The following is an 18,272-nucleotide window of genomic DNA, read 5'->3' as shown; positions in this document are numbered from 1 at the left end:
GACTGAACATACCATGCAAGGACAACTCTTCTGTGAAATGCGCTGCATTTCTATCTTTTTTTATTTTACAACTGTGTTTTGATGGGAAACCTATCTTCAACGCACTCCAAAAGAGCACCATTTTATGTTTTCCTTTTTTTATTCTGGGTATGTTGTGATAACTTAGCAATAGCAATAGCAGTTAGACTTATATACCGCTTTATAGGGCTTTCAGCCCTCTCTAAGTGGTTTACAGAGTCAGCATATCGCCCCCACAGTCTGGGTCCTCATTTCACCCACCTCGGAAGGATGGAAGGCCGAGTCAACCTTGAGCCGGTGAGATTAGAACCGCTGAACTGCAGATAACAGTCAGCTGAAGTGGCCTGCAGTAGTTGACTCTCAGGGCTTGAAAGAGATGTCAGTGTCCTGGTGTTCATTCCCAACGTGATCCTGAAGTTTTCTCCCATTGCAGTCATAATTAATGGCTACCCATCACATTTTATTTAGATATTAAAAGTCAGCTTCGTTGTGCTTGTCTGATTCAGGAGGATCAAGTAGAATTGAAGGGTAGCATTCAAGGTCAGCTCCCCTCCCCCCCCCCAGCCATCTTCCTTGTTATCTCTGCCCGGAGTGTCAGCAGCTTTGACCTTTTATCTGCCTAAGTGACACAAAATCCTTTCCAGTTTATGTTTTAGCATCCAAAGATCGCCTCTATCTGCACAGGGTCTCACCAAGATTTCAGGCTGGGAGGGGGGGAGTCAGTCTCCAGGCTCGAGCCGGAAGACTCCCCCTTTTTAGCCAAGGTGGTGCAGTGGTTAAATGCAGCACTGCAGGCCATTTCAGCTGACTGCTATCTGCTGCTATTCGGCTGTTCAAATCTCACCGGCTCAGGGTTAACTCAACCTTCCATCCTTCCGAGGTGGGTGAAAGGAGAACCCGGATTGTTGTTGGGGGCGATATGCTGACTCTGTAAACCGCTTAGAGAGGGCTGAAAGCCCTTTGAAGCGGTATATAAGTCTAACTGCTATTGCTATCTATCTATCTATCTATCTATCTATCTATCTATCTATCTATCTATCTATCTATCTATCTATCTATCTATCTATCTATCTATCTATCTATCTATCTAGAGCCAAGGTGGCGGAGTGGTTAGGGTGCAGCACTGCAGGCCACTTCAGCTGACTGTTATCTGTAGTTCGGCTGTTCAAATCTCACCGGCTCATTTCGAGGTGGGTGAAATGAGGACCTGGATTGTTAGGGCAATATGCTGACTCTGTAAACCGCTTAGAGAAGGCTGAAAGCCCTATGAAGCGGTATATAAGTCTAACTGCTATTGCTATTGCTTCAGCTTGACTCAGAGGGGATCATTCCTGCAGAACGGCCGGCCACCCCTTCTCATTCCACGGTGTCCCCCGAGGCCTCTTCAGCTGCAGACCGTGCCATCCTCGGATCCAACGTCCGGGCACCTGGAGAAGGGTTCAATGCCTCCGGGCGGCCGCGGCTCCTATCAGCCCCGCTCAGGTTAACAAATGACTTGAGGCTCAGCCGGGGCGGAGGAGGAGGATGAGCGTCACGTGCGGCTTCTTCCTCCGCTACACTCAGCTTTTCTGCCTGGCCGCTGCTCCCCTGGGGGGGGGAGAAGGGGGGCGCCCGAAGGGACTGCCCACCCCGTCCCCGCTTCCCCTTTTCAGCCCCTGATAAAAATCCCCCGCAGCGACCGGTGAGTCGCTCCAGTTCTTCTGGCGTGGGCGAGAGATCCCGGAGCGAGCGGCGCTGAGAGAAGCCCTGGACGGGCGCGTCGGTCGTACAAAGGGACAGACGTAAAAAGGCAGCTTTGCAGACGTAAGAAGGCAGCTTTGCGGGCAGCGACCTCTTTCTCTCTCTCTCTCCCTCTCTCTCTCTCTCACACACACACTTACTTTTGCTGGCTTTCTTACCTCTCTTGCCAGGATCCGCCGGGTGGCCCCTAGCTGGAAAAGACCCATAGATAATGGGATGCCAACGTGGCTAAATAACAGAGGCAGGGAGGCATCAGGCCACGCGGAGGAAGCGCAAAACAAATTGAACTTTACCCCGAAATGACTTCTGAAAAAAATAACTTCTGCAACAGGCTACCTGTCCAACCAACCAAAGGTGCAATTTCTTTGCTGGGTCTGTCTGTCCATCTACCCTCTCATTCGAGGACTTACAAACGATCAGCGTCGATCTTACTTATTCAAGATGATCTTGACAAACAGTAGCAATAAAAACGTATCGTGTGGATTTGCTAGAAGAGAAAATAGTTTGATCGCAGCACCTATTCTTTAACTCTTGGCTACTGTGAGCGATGAGAGGAAGGTCAGGTCCTGCTCTGAAAAGTTTTGGTGCTTATTTTATTTGGTTTTATTATTTGGCTGATTTGTTATTGCAACAACATAATATCACTGACGTTCCGTTTTATTCATTAGGATTGTGCTATGGCATATTTAAAGTGATCAGCCACAGGCAGATTTACAATTATTAACAATGAGAAATACTGCATGCAAAACAATCTGGAAGATGATAATTCGGCTTTTTCCAAGTGGGAAAATAATCTTATGTTAAGTCTTTTTTTAATGTTATATATTTGGATAGGTGATTACAGCGGTATCTTAAAGGTAGAAAGAAAGAAAGAAAGAAAGAAAGAAAGAAAGAAAGAAAGAAAGAAAGAAAGAAAGAAAGAAAGAAAGAAAGAAAGAAAGCCACAGGAGAATTTGGAAGAGAATAGGCTGATAACTAGGAAGATAGGACATTTAGAATGATCTTGTCTTGCAGTTTCTCATTCAATTTCCCATTGAAATGCAAATGAGTTGCTGAAAAAAGGCCACCTGTGGAGTTTCCCTCCCCAGTCAGTTCCTCCTCTTCTCTCTCACAGGGGGAAATCTTTTCCAACATAAACTACTAGCAATCTTGGGATTAGACTTTTTGAACATGCACATTGAGAGCTGTGTTTAAAAACACATTAATGAAACATTCTGGATACACCTGATTTCTTAAAAGTTTTAAAGCAAGAAAGCAAAGACTGACAGTTGTACTAACAGTGTTTTAGGCACTTTTTAATTAATTTATTTTTACTTAAAACAAAGTATATTTTCAAAACAATGTCGACAATAAATACAAAACAGGAAAGTTGTACAATTAATGCTCAATTAGTAAATGCTGAAGCACGCCAAGCAAAATGCAATATGAGATTTCCTGTAAGATATAGAAAATATGATATAGAAAATATAAGCTATAGAAGATATAAAAGAAAAAAATAAGCATTTTTTGGAATTAATGCTAGCATCTCCTCTATATTACTATAAGTATTAAAAGAGAAAAAAAGGTTAGCATTTTTAGTAGGTGAAGTTTGTCCTCACAGCAATAATCTTAATAAAATAATCTTAATAAAATATGACATTTATATGTTCTGGAATTATATCTAGTAAAATATATTGCGTTTTGGAAATTTTATTTTGAGTTTAATCCCTAAGATTGCCTGAGCAAGATACCTTTCCAAAACTTTGGGGGAGTTTTGAATGTCTACCTGTCTCATGGCAGGGAAATGGAATTTAATGTAATTTATACCACAATTCCCTATACCTTTTTCTATTTGATTTGTGATTTTACCATTTTTACCCGACATTCAAATTGAACTGAAAGATGATCATCACCAGGTAGATCAAAAAGTATTGACCTCAGTCACAACTGATAACTTTGGTCAATCAAGCTAATACTTTTGCATAAGCCAGTGGTTCCCAAACTTGGCAACTTTAAGACTTGTGGACTTCAACTCCCAGAATTCTCCAGCCAGCAGAGCTGGGAGTTGAAGTCCACAAGTCTTAAAGTTGCCAAGTTTGGGAACCACTGCATAAACCATAGAAATGTCCTTCTGAGTTCAGTGCCAAGTGGGGGAAAAGACACTGGAAACATGGAGGCTGTTTGGAAAGATGGTTTTAATGGTGGACAGGACCACGTGGCTTGAGGTCTCCTAGGCAAAAAGGGGATCACATGATTTGAAGGTGTTGAGTGAAGAAAAAGAAGGGAAGGTGCTTCCTGAGAGTTCCTGAACTTTTTATACTCTCCGCTCGGCCCCACCTCTCTGTCTCCTGTTCCTGTGTAAGAAATGTATTCTGATTGGTTGTCAAGCTCCCAGGGGCGGGTGGTGGTGGTGGTCTTAGCTATCTTTGTAGGTTGTGTGTCTTTTGAGTCCGGAGCTTGGTTGAGTTCCCAGTTGCCATGTGGTGAGTTTCTATTGCAGATGGGTCTGCCTGAAGGAGGCATATCTTTGTTATGTAAAGGCTCGGGCCTTTTAATGGCCCATTGAGGTGAGGGGAGCTATTAAGATTGAGTTTCCTGGCTAAAAATGTTTATCTGGTTCCTCATTGACAAAGGTGGGGGGGGGAATGAGTTTCTGCCTACCTTTAGGAGGGAATATTCTCCCCTTTTAATATTTCCTAAAATATTTCATTTTCTAGGAGCGGGGTGGATGCTAACTTCCTACAATACAAAATGAGCAAGATAGCAGTTAGACTTATATACTGCTTCCTAGGGCTTTCAGCCTTGTCTAAGCGGATTACAGAGTCAGCATATCGCCCCCACAGTCTGGGTCCTCATTTCACCCACCTCGGAAGGATGGGAGGCTGAGTCAACCTTGAGCCGATGAGATTTGAACCGCTGAACTGCAGCTAACAGTCAGCTGAAGTGGCCTGCAGTACTGCACCCTAACCACTGCGCCACCTCGGCTCTAGATAGATAGATAGATAGATAGATAGATAGATAGATAGATAGATAGATGATAGATAGATAGATAGATAGATAGATAGATAGATAGATAGATTGATAGCAATAGCAGTTAGACTTATATACCGCTTCATAGGGCTTTCAGCCCTCTCTAAGCGGTTTACAGAGTCAGCATTTCGCCCCCACAGTCTAGGTCCTCATTTCACCCACCTCGGAAGGATGGAAGGCTGAGTCAACCTTGAGCCGATGAGATTAGAACCGCTGAACTGCAGATAACAGTCAGCTGAAGTGGTCTGCAGTACTGGACCCTAACCACTGCGCCAACTCTGCACAGAGTTAATGTATTTGATTTATCTAAATCAGCTTGCTTGTCTGACAGATCCATTGATCTTGTAGTATTCTCCATCTCTTCTGTGAGAATTAGTCTTTAGGTAGTAAAGCCGCTACTTAAGTGAGACTAATCCCCATTGTGATTGCCATATGAAAGCTTATCATGACTGGTAGGGAATAAAAAAAAACAGTGAGTGGATAGATGCATAAAGCATTCCCAGCATCATTACTATTCTAAAGGATACACATAAAGAAATGACCACAATGTAGAAGGCGATGAGGAGTGAATAGCACAGTTTTGGAACATAAAGATGGAGAATGCTTTCCTCCCAGGATTATTGGGGGGGGGGGAAGGGAGGGGATCAACCACGCTTGGCTTCTATGTGAATCTGGATTAAAAAGAGCAGAATTATACTGCTGTGCTTTTTATCTCATAACGTCTGAAAAGCTGCAGTGCTGTTTGGATGTTTGAATCTTCTAGTACAGTGTTTCTCAACCTTGGCCACTTGAAGATGTCTGGACTTCAACTCCCAGAATTCCCCAGCCAGCATTCGCTGGCTGGGGAATTCTGGGAGTTGAGGTCCAGACATCTTCAAGTGGCCAAGGTTGAGAAACACTGGAGTAAGATATAATTTTGTAGTCATTCTTGTATTTGCTGCAAAGGATATTAGAAGTTTTTTCCTTCTATATTTTTTATCTTTTCTTTTTATGCTTTTGTCTTTTCCCTGCTTTCTTTTTTCCCCCTTACTTTTCTTTCTTTAGTTTATATTCATTTTTGTTCATTTTTATTTTATTTTCAAAACTTTTAATAACATTTATAAAAGGATGTGAGAATGTATAGATGGATTTCTATATCTTAGGAAAATAGTATTTAAAGTGAGAGTTTGTGACTCCAGCTAAAATTGGCTCTTTTGGAATTTGCAAGGAATTCCACAAAACAGTTACAATAAAAATTTAAAATCATATCATAAAACGGAATATCTCAAGTGTGCATCAGACATCCACGCATAGTGTATCTTTGCTGCAGAAGCTTCCTATTCACATCATTTGCTGGCTGGGGAATTCTGGGAGTTGAAGTCCGGACATCTTCAAGTAGCCAAGGTTGAGAAACACTGTTCTAGTATAAATGATGCCACCTGGCCCATTCAAGTGCCCTGTAGAGAGGGCAGGATTAGCTTCAGATTTCCTCTCTTGAGCCGCTAACTAGAAGAAAGGCAAGACATAACTCTTAACAAATAATAAAGCTAGAGGTAGGAACCAGAAGTTGGCTGGATAAGTTCTGGGATAAGGTAAGTTAAGATAAGTTCTGGGATTCTTTCTTCTGCCTGTTGTATGCAGAAGCCAACAGCTCCGTCACCGAAGAGCCTGCGGCTGCTCCCATATCTTCCTCTTGATCACTGCCCTGGTGGGACATTCTTCAGTGTTGGGTGCACCCCCCTCGGAAGGTGTTAGCTCCGGGATGGGTGCGAGGTTGAGATTCAGCTTAATGTCACGGCTCCTTCACTTAATAACCAAAAAAGAAACCACTCAACTCCATTTTGCAGAATTAAATGTACTTTTACTGATTACAAGTGATGAGAAGCTAAGTGAAGCTGGATCTGAGCAAAAGAGCGCGAAAGCAAATAGATATCAATACATGATTCATTCCCCTCCCCTTGGTACCCCAGTCCATAGTCCAATCGTATATCTCCACAGCTGTCAGGTGGGAGACGTCTTCAAAAAGCATCATCAGGTTGGTATGCTGGACAGTTGGCCTTGGCGGGAAACTCCCCTCCTTCCACCTGCGCAAACGGATGGTGAGAACAACTCCCAATTAACAGTCCTCCTGTACAGATTATTTCCCTCACCCAAATACCATGCCCACCCTCCCCGTTTAAATGGCAGCTGAATAGCAAGCAGCAAAACAGAGGCTGACAGTGTGTCTGTGAGCGTAAAAATACATAATACGATTTCATCTTTTCTCTCATTTTCAGAGGATGAGCTTCTTGTACCTCCTGGGGGTTTTCCTGGCGGTCCTTCCAAGCCTTCAAGCTGGTTCCTCCCTGCGCTTCCTTGCAGTTGGAGATTGGGGTGGGCTCCCCAATGCCCCTTTCTACACTGCTCGTGAAGTAGCCGTGGCCAAAGAGATGGGGCGAACTGTTGCTTCACTGGGAGCTGATTTCATCTTATCTCTCGGAGACAACTTTTATTACAACGGGGTGACGGATGTGTACGACAAACGTTTTCAGGTGAGGAGCATGAAGACACCATCAGGGTTCTCTGAATGATGTTCATGTGCAATCCTGATATGTATCTAGTTAGCATTCTGCAAGGCCCACCTCTTTTGAGCTAATATCAAGCATTTGCCTAGCCCTGTGGAGATATTTCTTCACTAGTAAGTGGAGTATATGTCAGGTTCCAACGGATCACGACCATAAGTTAAGTTGTAGCTCAGAAAGATTTATCGCTCACACCCATATGCCAGAATGTAGAGCGTGTTACAGTAATCCATCTTCAAAAAGATGATTGAAATGTTAGTGAGGCATCATGAAGTCTTCCCTTCAGCAGAGACAGGGAATTGGGAAGCAGAATGACATGGGAGGTCCTGCTCCTAGGTTCACCTTGAAGATCAAAATTATACATACTACCGAACTCTTACAGATATTTCTGTTGCGTAAAGTTTGGCTAAAGGTTAATCCACTGAAGCATGTGAATGACAAGGAAGCAGTCTCATCCCAAATCAATTTAAATGATATCAGTCAGTGGATTGTCCTGCTCCAAAAGAGGAAGCAAGTATTCAACACCTCCAGATGTCTTCACCAAGCAAGGTGTTACAAAAGATTGCAGGGGAGGATTAGCAAGAAGGGGAAGAAACAGATATTTACTTATTCGATTGAAGGAACCTACAGACTTGAAATCCTAAAATTTGGGAGATGTGCATTTGAATAGATAACATCTTGCCACGTCAATAGAAAAAGCAAACCATTTGTGTAGAAATGACAGAGGAGGTGAAGAAATGAAAATGATAAAAAAAAAATGAAAGATTTCAGAACACCTTGGGGTTATGTGTTTGTTTCCTGTATTCAGAGAACAGAAACGAATGTGAGAAGAGTAGAATCAAAAGAACAAGTGATGGGCTTGAACAATGAGGAATGATAACAGTAGAAAGAAACTGTACAGGAATACTTCAGAGATATTGCAATTTTGGTTCACAATAAAGTAAATATCACAATACAGCGAGTCACACACATTTTCAGTTTCCCAGTGCATATAAAAGTTACGTTTATGCTATACTGTAATCTATTAAGTGTGCAATAGCGTTATGTCTAAAGAAACCCAATGTACATACCTTTTTTTTAAAAAAAAAAATACTTTATTGCTAAAATGCTAATCATCACCTGCACTTTCAGCAAGTCATAATCTTTTTGCTTGTGGAAGGTCTTGTAAAAAAACCCACATTATTCGCATAGCACAACAAAGTGAAGTGCCTGCACTGCTAAAAATGTATGCACATTGGGTAAACATACCCCCCACCTATAGGAAGAAGGGTGACCAGGAAACCTTCCTGGGATTTTTTTTTTTAAACTATTTACAAATGTGCAGCTTCTACTCTCAGAGGACAAAACCTTATTTGGGAATAAGTTTGTTTTAGGAAACACGGCCCCTTATATAGGAACAGCCTGGCTGTTTGGGAGGGAGGGAGAGTTCGCCTTCTAGCCTCCAAGAGAAACTTCTCCAGGGATTAGGCAGCTTCTAATCGCTTGGTTGGACAGGACTCCCTTTCAAGTGGAAGGGTAGAAATATCTCTGATACAGCATCAGGTTGCAACTGAACATCCCAAAGAGGGCGGGAGGCAATCAATAACTGAAGCAGATTCCTGTTCGGGAAGAATCCCATTTTGGGCCTCTGACTATTCCTTTCTTCCATCAGAACTGGGAAGACCCCTTGCAAGGATTTTTAGGCAATGATGCCCTTCTTAAAAAGGCAACGTGCTTCCCCTTCACTAAATCTCACAGGAAAAAGTTTAATCCCTGAAGAATCCACTTAGGTTCGAATGCAGAGGCTCCCTACTTTTTCCTAGGGTTGTGATGGAGTGAAGCTGTCAGTCTGTAAAGTTACAAAGATAATAAGTACCCAGATCAAGGAACATTTTCTTAAGTCAATGACCCCCCAACCTGCTACAGGTAATCCTCTACTTAAAATCACAATGAAGCCTAAAATTTTCATTGCTGAGCAATACAGTTGTTAAGTGAGCTGTGTCCCATTTTATGATCTTTTTGCCACAGTTGTTAAATGCATTGGTGCAGTTGTTACGTGAAACTGGTTTTCCCCTGTTGACTTTCCTTGTCAGAAGCCAATTATTGTAAAAGAAACAACTGTTAATTTTGTAGTGTGGAACCTCGGGTCACGAACGCCATAACCACGACCAACCAAAAAATGTTTCACTCTGTTCACAAACACATCCTCAGGTGGCAATCAGTCAGAGCCGAGCAATTTTCCCTTCCATGTCTCTTTTTTTGTCTGCGCACATGCGCAGTTCAGTCTTGCTTCCATCAAGACCAAGTCCGGGAAGGGATAATAGCAATAGCAGTTAGACTTATATACCGCTTGATAGGGCTTCCAGCCCTCTCTAAGCAGTTTACAGAGTCAGCATATTGCCCCCAACAACAATCCGGGTCCTCATTTCACCCACCTCGGAAGGATGGAAGGCTGAGTCAACCTTGAGCCGGTGAGATTAGAACCGCTGAACTGCAGATAGCAGTCAGCTGAAGTGGCCTGCAGTACTGAACTCTAACCACTGCGCCACCTCGGCTCTTCTAAGTTCTACTGAACCTGGAAAAATCTTGACATTTTTACCAGCAGTTGATACTGTGTAGGAAACATTTCTTCTTCCTCCCCGCAGATAAATGTTTCTTGTTCCTTTGTAGGAAACCTTTGAATCTGTTTTCCAAGCACCTTCACTGCGCAAATTGCCCTGGTATGTTGTGGCTGGAAACCATGATCACTCTGGGAATGTCTCCGCCCAGATTGCCTACAGCAAAATCTCCAAGCGCTGGTGAGTCTGTGGTCTGACAAAGGATAGAAGGAAATGCAGTTGCTGGATGTGCAGGTGTTGGTGGGGAAGAGAAGCAATGTGCAAGAAGTGCTGTTGCCTTGTAGTGAATATCCTCTGCTAGAATATTCACACTAGGAGCATGGAATCCTAGCAATAGCAGTTAGACTTATATACCGCTTCATAGGGCTTTCAGCCCTCTCTAAGCGGTTTACAGAGTCAGCATATTGCCCCCAACAACAATCCGGGTCCTCATTTTACCCACCTCGGAAGGATGGAAGGCTGAGTCAACCCTGAGCCGGTGAGATTTGAACAGCCGAACTGCAGATAGCAGTCAGCTGAAGTGGCCTGCAGTACTGCACCCTAACCACTGTACCACCTCAGCTCTAGATGATAGATAGATAGATAGATAGATGATAGATAGATAGATAGATAGATAGATAGATAGATAGATAGATAGATAGATAGGAGATAGGGATGAGTGGATGGACAGACAGACAGAGATATAGAGATATAGAGATAGATAGATAGATAGATAGATAGATAGATAGATAGATAGATAGATAGATAGATAGATAGATAGATAGATAAATAGATAGCAATAGCAGTTAGACTTATATACCGCTTCATGGGGCTTTCAGCCCTCTCTAAGTGGTTTACAGAGTCAGCATATTGCCCCCAACAACAATCCGGGTCCTCATTTCACCCACCTCGGAAGGATGGAAGGCTGAGTCAACCCTGAGCCGGTGAGATTTGAACCGCTGACCTGCTGATCTAGCAGTCAGCTGAAGTGGCCTGCAGTACTGCACCCTAACCACTGTACCACCTCAGCTCTAGATGATAGATAGATAGATAGATAGATGATAGATAGATAGATAGATAGATAGATAGATAGATAGATAGATAGATAGATAGATAGGAGATAGGGATGAGTGGATGGACAGACAGACAGAGATATAGAGATATAGAGATAGATAGATAGATAGATAGATAGATAGATAGATAGATAGATAGATAGATAGATAGATAAATAGATAGCAATAGCAGTTAGACTTATATACCGCTTCATGGGGCTTTCAGCCCTCTCTAAGTGGTTTACAGAGTCAGCATATTGCCCCCAACAACAATCCGGGTCCTCATTTTACCCACCTCGGAAGGATGGAAGGCTGAGTCAACCCTGAGCCGGTGAGATTTGAACAGCCGAACTGCAGATAGCAGTCAGCTGAAGTGGCCTGCAGTACTGCACCCTAACCACTGTACCACCTCAGCTCTAGATGATAGATAGATAGATAGATAGATGATAGATAGATAGATAGATAGATAGATAGATAGATAGATAGATAGATAGATAGGAGATAGGGATGAGTGGATGGACAGACAGACAGAGATATAGAGATATAGAGATAGATAGATAGATAGATAGATAGATAGATAGATAGATAGATAGATAGATAGATAGATAGATAGATAGATAGATAAATAGATAGCAATAGCAGTTAGACTTATATACCGCTTCATGGGGCTTTCAGCCCTCTCTAAGTGGTTTACAGAGTCAGCATATTGCCCCCAACAACAATCCGGGTCCTCATTTTACCCACCTCGGAAGGATGGAAGGCTGAGTCAACCCTGAGCCGGTGAGATTTGAACAGCCGAACTGCAGATAGCAGTCAGCTGAAGTGGCCTGCAGTACTGCACCCTAACCACTGTACCACCTCAGCTCTAGATGATAGATAGATAGATAGATAGATGATAGATAGATAGATAGATAGATAGATAGATAGATAGATAGATAGATAGATAGATAGGAGATAGGGATGAGTGGATGGACAGACAGACAGAGATATAGAGATATAGAGATAGATAGATAGATAGATAGATAGATAGATAGATAGATAGATAGATAGATAGATAGATAGATAGATAAATAGATAGCAATAGCAGTTAGACTTATATACCGCTTCATGGGGCTTTCAGCCCTCTCTAAGTGGTTTACAGAGTCAGCATATCGCCCCCACAATCTGGGTCCTCTTTTCATCCACCTCGGAAGGATGGAAGGCTGAGTCAACCCTGAGCCGGTGGGATTTGAACAGCCGAACTGCTGAACTGCAGTCAGCTGACGTAGCCTGCAGTGCTGCATTTAACCACTGCGCCACCTCGGCTCTTAGAATTGGAAGAGGCCTCTGGGGCTAATCCTGGTCATTGCGGGCAGCCTCTTACAGCATCTCGGGCAGACGGTTGTCTAACCTCCACTTGGGCACAATCACTGTTGGCGGGTGACCACTTCTCTTGGCCATTGGTTCGCATGTTGAACTGCACTTTCTATTAGAAAAAAAAGGGATTTCCCCACAAACAATAAGTATCAATGGCCACCAGATTGTGCTGTCTCTCAAAAAGAGAATGAATAATTCTTTTAAATTATCTTTTACAATAACATAGCATAAAATCCTTTATTATCCTTGTGGTATAAGAACAGATGTTACGCAGAGACTTGCATGCTTTCTTTGAGCTCGTCTTTCCTTCTTAAACAGAAACACCCTCCTTCCCCACACACAACTATGCTAATTCAACACTTGTGTCCTGTCCTACCCACAAACATATTCAGCCAGTAACACTTTTCTTTGCCTCCTTCATATTTCCTTCTTCTTAAACAGAAACACGTACACACAACTATGCAAATTGAACAGTTTGTGTCCTGCCCTACCCACAACAGTCATAACACTTCTAATTCTTTGCAGCACACCAAGGTTGCAGCCCACAGATTAATGTAATCATTCAAATGCTATTCTTAGGTTCATGCATTTGATATAAATCAATCATCATTTTTGTATCATACACCCAGCACACAATTTTTAACTGGCTTCCAATGCTCTGGCTGTGAAAGTGTTCCTCTTTGCCAAGGGACATTCTGGGCATAAACATCATTTATTTTATTCTTCCTATGATTTTATATCCTGTCTTTATATGTACATGCTTAGATTTTTTTTAAAAAAAATGGCTCCTGCAGAGATTATTAGTCATAAATCCTTTCTGGCTTTTGAATGAATTTAGAGTAGTGTCTGGACAACATCTGTACTGCTAGTACATTCTCCTTGCTTCCTCAAACTACATTTGTAAATAAAGTTTTGATTCAAGGATCCAAAGCTGCCAGTTTGATTAGTTATTTGCTATAATATTCCAGATCTCACAGGTTAGGTCTCCTCCGGATTCCATCTGCCAGCCAATGTCGGCTGGCGAACCCCCCCCCCCCGGGGGGGGAGAGCCTTCTCTGTTGCAGCTCCAGCCCTCTGGAATGATCTCCCTGTCGAGATCCGGACCCTTGTATTCTGTGGCTTTTCAATGTTAGTGTAAAAATAGGACAAGCTGAATATAGTGGCAGACAATAGAGGTACACCAAAGGGAGGAGTAGAGTGAAAGAAGAAGGAGGGGTGGAGAGGGTGGGAGAGAGGATCGGAGGCAGGAGGAGAAGGAAGGGAGGGAATGTAAGAGAGAGGAGTGATAGAGGGGAAGGGGAAGTAGGAAGTAGAGGGGTATGTAGGAAGGAAGAATGAAAGTTGGAGGGGGGTGAAAGAGGGTGTATGGTGGGTCAAGGTGGTATATTGGGTTTGTATTGTGGGGGGTATTGTCTATAAAAGCGAGGGCTGTGTTTATTACTCAATGTTATATGCCCCAGTTATGCACAGTATACATGTGATTGTATGGAATGAAATGGAAATAAAACACTTGTTTTCAAAAGAGAATAAAGAATAGGCTAGAGATCCGGACCCTTACTACCCTCCCGGCCTTCCGCAAAGCCACCAAGTCCTGGCTGCTCCAGCTGGCCGGGGGGGCTGTGAAATATCCAGCCCCACGGAAATTGTGAATGTTGCGGTTTTGTTTTTAAAGTGTTGTCTTTGTCTAGTTTTCCCCCTTTCCCTTGTCTATTGTGAGCCGCCCGGAGTCCTTCGGGAGTGGGCGGCATACAAGACAAATAAAATAAAATCAATCAAATCAGTTGGGATGGAGATTTTTTTTTCGAAGTAATCCAGGAGGTTTGTCTTTTGTAGAGTTTGAAGTAACTTGGAAATGCTTTTGTGAAGGTTCCCTTGCTTTCCTCTAAAACCTCTTCCTCCAATCTTTTTTACACAGGCATTTCCCTAAATATTACTACAAGCTGAGGTTCAAGGTTCCTGGCAGCAATACTACCGTTGCAATCCTCATGATCGACACGGTGACCATCTGCGGTAATTCAGATGACTTCCAAAGCGAGCAGCCCTTACGTGCTCAGAATGCAGGCATGGCCCGTAGCCAATTGTCTTGGCTCCGCAAACAGATGGCCAATTGCCAGGATGACTACTTGCTGGTTGCGGGGCACTACCCAGTGTGGTCTGTGGGGAAGCACGGCCCCACTGAATGCTTGGTCAAGCAGCTCCAGCCAATGCTATTGAAGTACAAGGCCACTGCCTACCTGTGTGGCCACGATCACAACCTGCAGGTGAGCGAAGAAACCTCATCATTGAGTCCTGCTGTCCTCTGTAGGGAGGGAACCTGCAACTCTCTAGACCAGTGTTTCTCAACCTTGGCAACTTGAAGATGTCCGGACTTCAACTCGCTGGCTGGGGAATTCTGGGAGTTGAAGTCCGGACATCTTCAAGTTGCCAAGGTTGAGAAACACTGATCTAGATGTTTCTGATCTACAACTTCCACTGCCCCACTGACCATCTTGCTGAGGCAGTTGTGGGCTGTAGCACAGAACATTTGGAAGGCTACCGGAATGGGAATCCAACTGATGAAAGAGAGAAGGTTTGAGACCAAGCTCCAGCTCTCCCAGGAAACCTGCCTGTCAGTCTTTATTTTTAACTTGTAAAATGGGAAGGACAATAGGCTCCCTTATAATTGCTGGAGATGACCAAGAGTGGAAATGCTTTATGGCAATAAATGTCAAATAAGATTTTGCATGTTTGCATTTTCTTTGATCTGCTTTCCAGGCTGCAGTGGAATTTATTGCTTTTTTAAAAATAGTTTCTTTCTTATAACAATCTCAAGCATAACTTTTCGGCTTTCGTTGTGGCTTGAGTGAGAGAAACCTAGGCAAAGGTAAGTCTTTTGCCTTGACTTACCTTTGTCGCTGTTGTGCGTGTACTTGTGTTGTGCCTATTCTTGCCTTCTCCCTAACCAGCTCTTGGGGTTTCTTGAACGTTCATGAAAGCTTTTCTTGAATGAGCTTAGCTTCCCTGCGTGTGTTTCCTAAGATTGAATGCTCTGTCCCCAAATCCACTCTGTTCTATTAGCTTCACACACACTGAAAGCCCTTTTAGCACAGCCATGCATTTCATTGCCTGTGTCATCCAGTACCGTGACCCGTCAAAACCGCGGTCCACTAAAGCGCGCCCGATTAAAGCGCGTACCTGACATCATCAGCAGCGCGACAAATACGACCGTGGAGAAAAAAGGGCGCTTTAAAAAGCGCTTTTAAAGCAAGCCAATTCACATAAAGGTAAGAGTTAGGGTTAGGGTTAGGGTTAGGTTAAGGGTTAGGGTTAGGTTTAGGGTTACGTTAAGCGTTAGGGTTAGGGTTAGGGTTAGGTTAAGGGTTAGCGTTAAGTTTAGTGTTAGATTAAGGGTTAGGTATAGGGTTAGGTTTAGGGTTAGGTTAAGGGTTAGGCTTAGGGTTAGGTTTAGGGTTAGGTTTGGGGGGGTTAGGTTTAGATTTACGCGTTAATTTTAAGTTTACCGCTCACAGCGTGCTGTTTTCGTCACGCTGTGATGACGTCACGTACGCGCTTTCGTCGAGCGCGCTTTAGTCTACCGCGGTTTTGTGGTGGAACCATCCAGTACATTCTGAGCATTAAATGCAGCAATTGTTCTCCAGGCTTAGTTTGGCTGGAGCATCTAATATTCCCCCCCCCCCCCATTACTGTGATTATCACAATGAGCTTGCCATAATTGTTCTGCAAGTCCCACTACACATCAAGCAATTAACCGGTGGACCAGCTTGCCTCCAAAAGTTGTGGGTTTTCCATGACTAGAGGTTTTAAAGAAGAGATTGGACAGTTATTTGTTCAGTATAGGTGCTGGACAGGTAATTGCACTAGGAGATTTCCAAAGTCTCTTCTAACTCTGTTATTCTGTATTCTGAATAGAAAGCTAATTCATGTTTCTCCAAAGGAATGTTAATGGGCAAAGATGCCCCCAGATGGTGTGATGCGGTCCTGATCTAAATCTGTTGTTTCTTCTTCTTCTTTCTCCATTGAATAGTATCTACAGGACAAAGGTGGCATAGGCCATGTGCTAAGTGGGGCAGGAAACTTCATGGACGATTCCAAGCAACACCTTCACAAAGTCCCGAATGGCTACCTACGCTTCTTCTACGGGCAGCCCTCTTCCCAAGGAGGCTTTGCCTACTTTGAGATCGATGGCAAAGAAATGCGGATCTTCTATATTGAGGCCAGGGGCAAATCTCTTTACAAGACTTCACTGCCCAGGCGGAGGCTAAACTAAAATTCAGACGGCGGTTTTGCTAACTTCTGCATTAGATGCTGTGACTCAAGAGAGAGAGAAAAGCCCTGGTGGTATCTCTGGCTCACACACACCCTTGCTTTCCATTAAGTCAGTGGTTCCCAAACTTGGCAACTTTAAGACTTGTGGACTTCAACTCCCAGAATTCTCCAGCCAGCAGAGCTGGCTGGAGAATTCTGGGAGTTGAAGTCCACAAGTCTTAAAGTTGCCAAGTTTGGGAACCACTGCATTAAGTTGAGAGCTGGCAAGCATAAGAAGGGGAATTAATGAGAGTTTGTGTTACTTTTTCTCATATTTTGAGAGTCACACCCGGTAACCTTTCTCTATTCCAGTGTTTTTCAACCTTTTTTGTGCAAAGGCACACTTTTTTCATGAAAAAAATCACGAGGCACACCACCATTAGAAAATGTTAAAAAAAATTAACTCTGTGCCTATATTGACTATATATAAAGTAATTTTCCCACGGCACACCTTACACTATGTCACGGCACACTAGTGTGCCGCGGCACAGTGGTTGAAAAACACTGCTCTATTCAACATAACAAACATTCCCAGTGAATGTAACCTCTGAAGTTCCATGGGTAGGCTTGGGGGTCCTGCCATTCCTGGACAACTGCAGATCAAGAATTGTCAATGATTCAGCTCAATCGCCGTATGGAGGGTGATTCCGATTCATTTCTCGAACAGTAGTACAGTGTAGTTTTCAGGGTTTTAGAATAGGCTAATAATAGGAGCTAAAAATTTAGCAATATCAGCCAGCTCCTCAGGTATACAACTCCTATCTAGCTTAACCCCATTCCTATTCCTGGATAGTGTCACAGCTCTGCCGTATGCACATTCGATTGCTAGATAACACATGGAGGGCAGTTTCTGATGGCAGTGCTTTTAGCATCTACTTGTCATGCATACCTAAATGAAGGTGCCAATTATTGAGGCATGGATAACACAATAATAATTCCTCCAAGATTTCCTCAACACTGTAAAAGAAAAAGTGAGGACAGTTCTGTGATTTGATTATGTAGTTTTTGTCCCAGTAGCATGGTAAAAGCCTGGCCTTGCCATGAGCATACTGTAGAAGCAATAACTGGGCCTAGTAGTGATGCCACTGACTCCAAATAAATTAATATGCTGCCAGTTTCAGGTGATGATAGTGGGATTCAACAAGCTGAAGAGTGGGGCCGAAATTAAGTTTAACATTTGCAGTTTGAAGTGCTGGAGAAGGGATTATGTTAGGTTCAAGAATAACAAAGACTTTATTGTCATTCTTCTGCAATGCCACTTTAGGATTGTACATCCATTTTTTTCTGCCAGTCCATTTTGGGTTCACAATTCAGCACTGTACTATTTACTACTATTTAGCCCAATGTTTCTCAACCTTGGCCACTTGAAGATGTCTGGACTTCAACTCCCAGAATTCCCCAGCCAGCATTTGCATTTGGGAGTTGAAGTCCAGACATCTTCAAGTAGCCAAGGTTGAGAAACACTGATTTAGCCACATCAGTTCATTGGATTTAGTGGTTCGTTTACTTATCCAAAGAGTCGATGCCCCAATTCTTCAGACTTAAAGAATGTAATGAAATGCCTGCCAAAGGGTTAGGAGATTTTTCTGTATTCTACATGGATTATCTGACTATTGATGATTTTGCATTGCAAATACAGTGAGTGAATGAACACCATAATGCATCATTTCCTTTCT

At 43.1% G+C, this 18,272-nt stretch overlaps 1 protein-coding gene across 4 annotated transcripts; it reads left to right on the top strand.

Moving 5' to 3' along the window:
• The first annotated feature begins 1,500 nt into the window (after positions 1 to 1,500).
• ACP5 (acid phosphatase 5, tartrate resistant) lies at positions 1,501 to 16,739 on the top strand. 4 transcript variants are annotated; one of them, XM_032210064.1, is made up of 5 exons: positions 1,501 to 1,799; positions 7,023 to 7,277; positions 9,957 to 10,084; positions 14,207 to 14,552; positions 16,316 to 16,739. In XM_032210064.1, exons 2-5 carry the CDS (start codon positions 7,026 to 7,028, stop codon positions 16,556 to 16,558), a joined length of 969 nt encoding a protein of 322 aa, XP_032065955.1. In that variant the 5' UTR covers positions 1,501 to 1,799; positions 7,023 to 7,025; the 3' UTR covers positions 16,559 to 16,739. The 4 variants fall into 4 exon arrangements, with proteins under 4 accessions (XP_032065955.1, XP_032065954.1, XP_032065957.1 ...); XM_032210063.1 differs by having other exon boundaries at positions 1,503 to 1,821; XM_032210066.1 differs by lacking the exon at positions 1,501 to 1,799 and adding an exon at positions 2,028 to 2,112.
• The last annotated feature ends 1,533 nt before the right edge of the window (positions 16,740 to 18,272 follow it).

Source organism: Thamnophis elegans, chromosome 2, assembly GCF_009769535.1.
Source record: "Thamnophis elegans isolate rThaEle1 chromosome 2, rThaEle1.pri, whole genome shotgun sequence".
In the NCBI taxonomy this organism is placed as follows: domain Eukaryota; kingdom Metazoa; phylum Chordata; class Lepidosauria; order Squamata; family Colubridae; genus Thamnophis; species Thamnophis elegans.
Note: the sequence above shows the minus strand (reverse complement) of the source record. Positions and strands in the feature narration are given on the sequence as shown.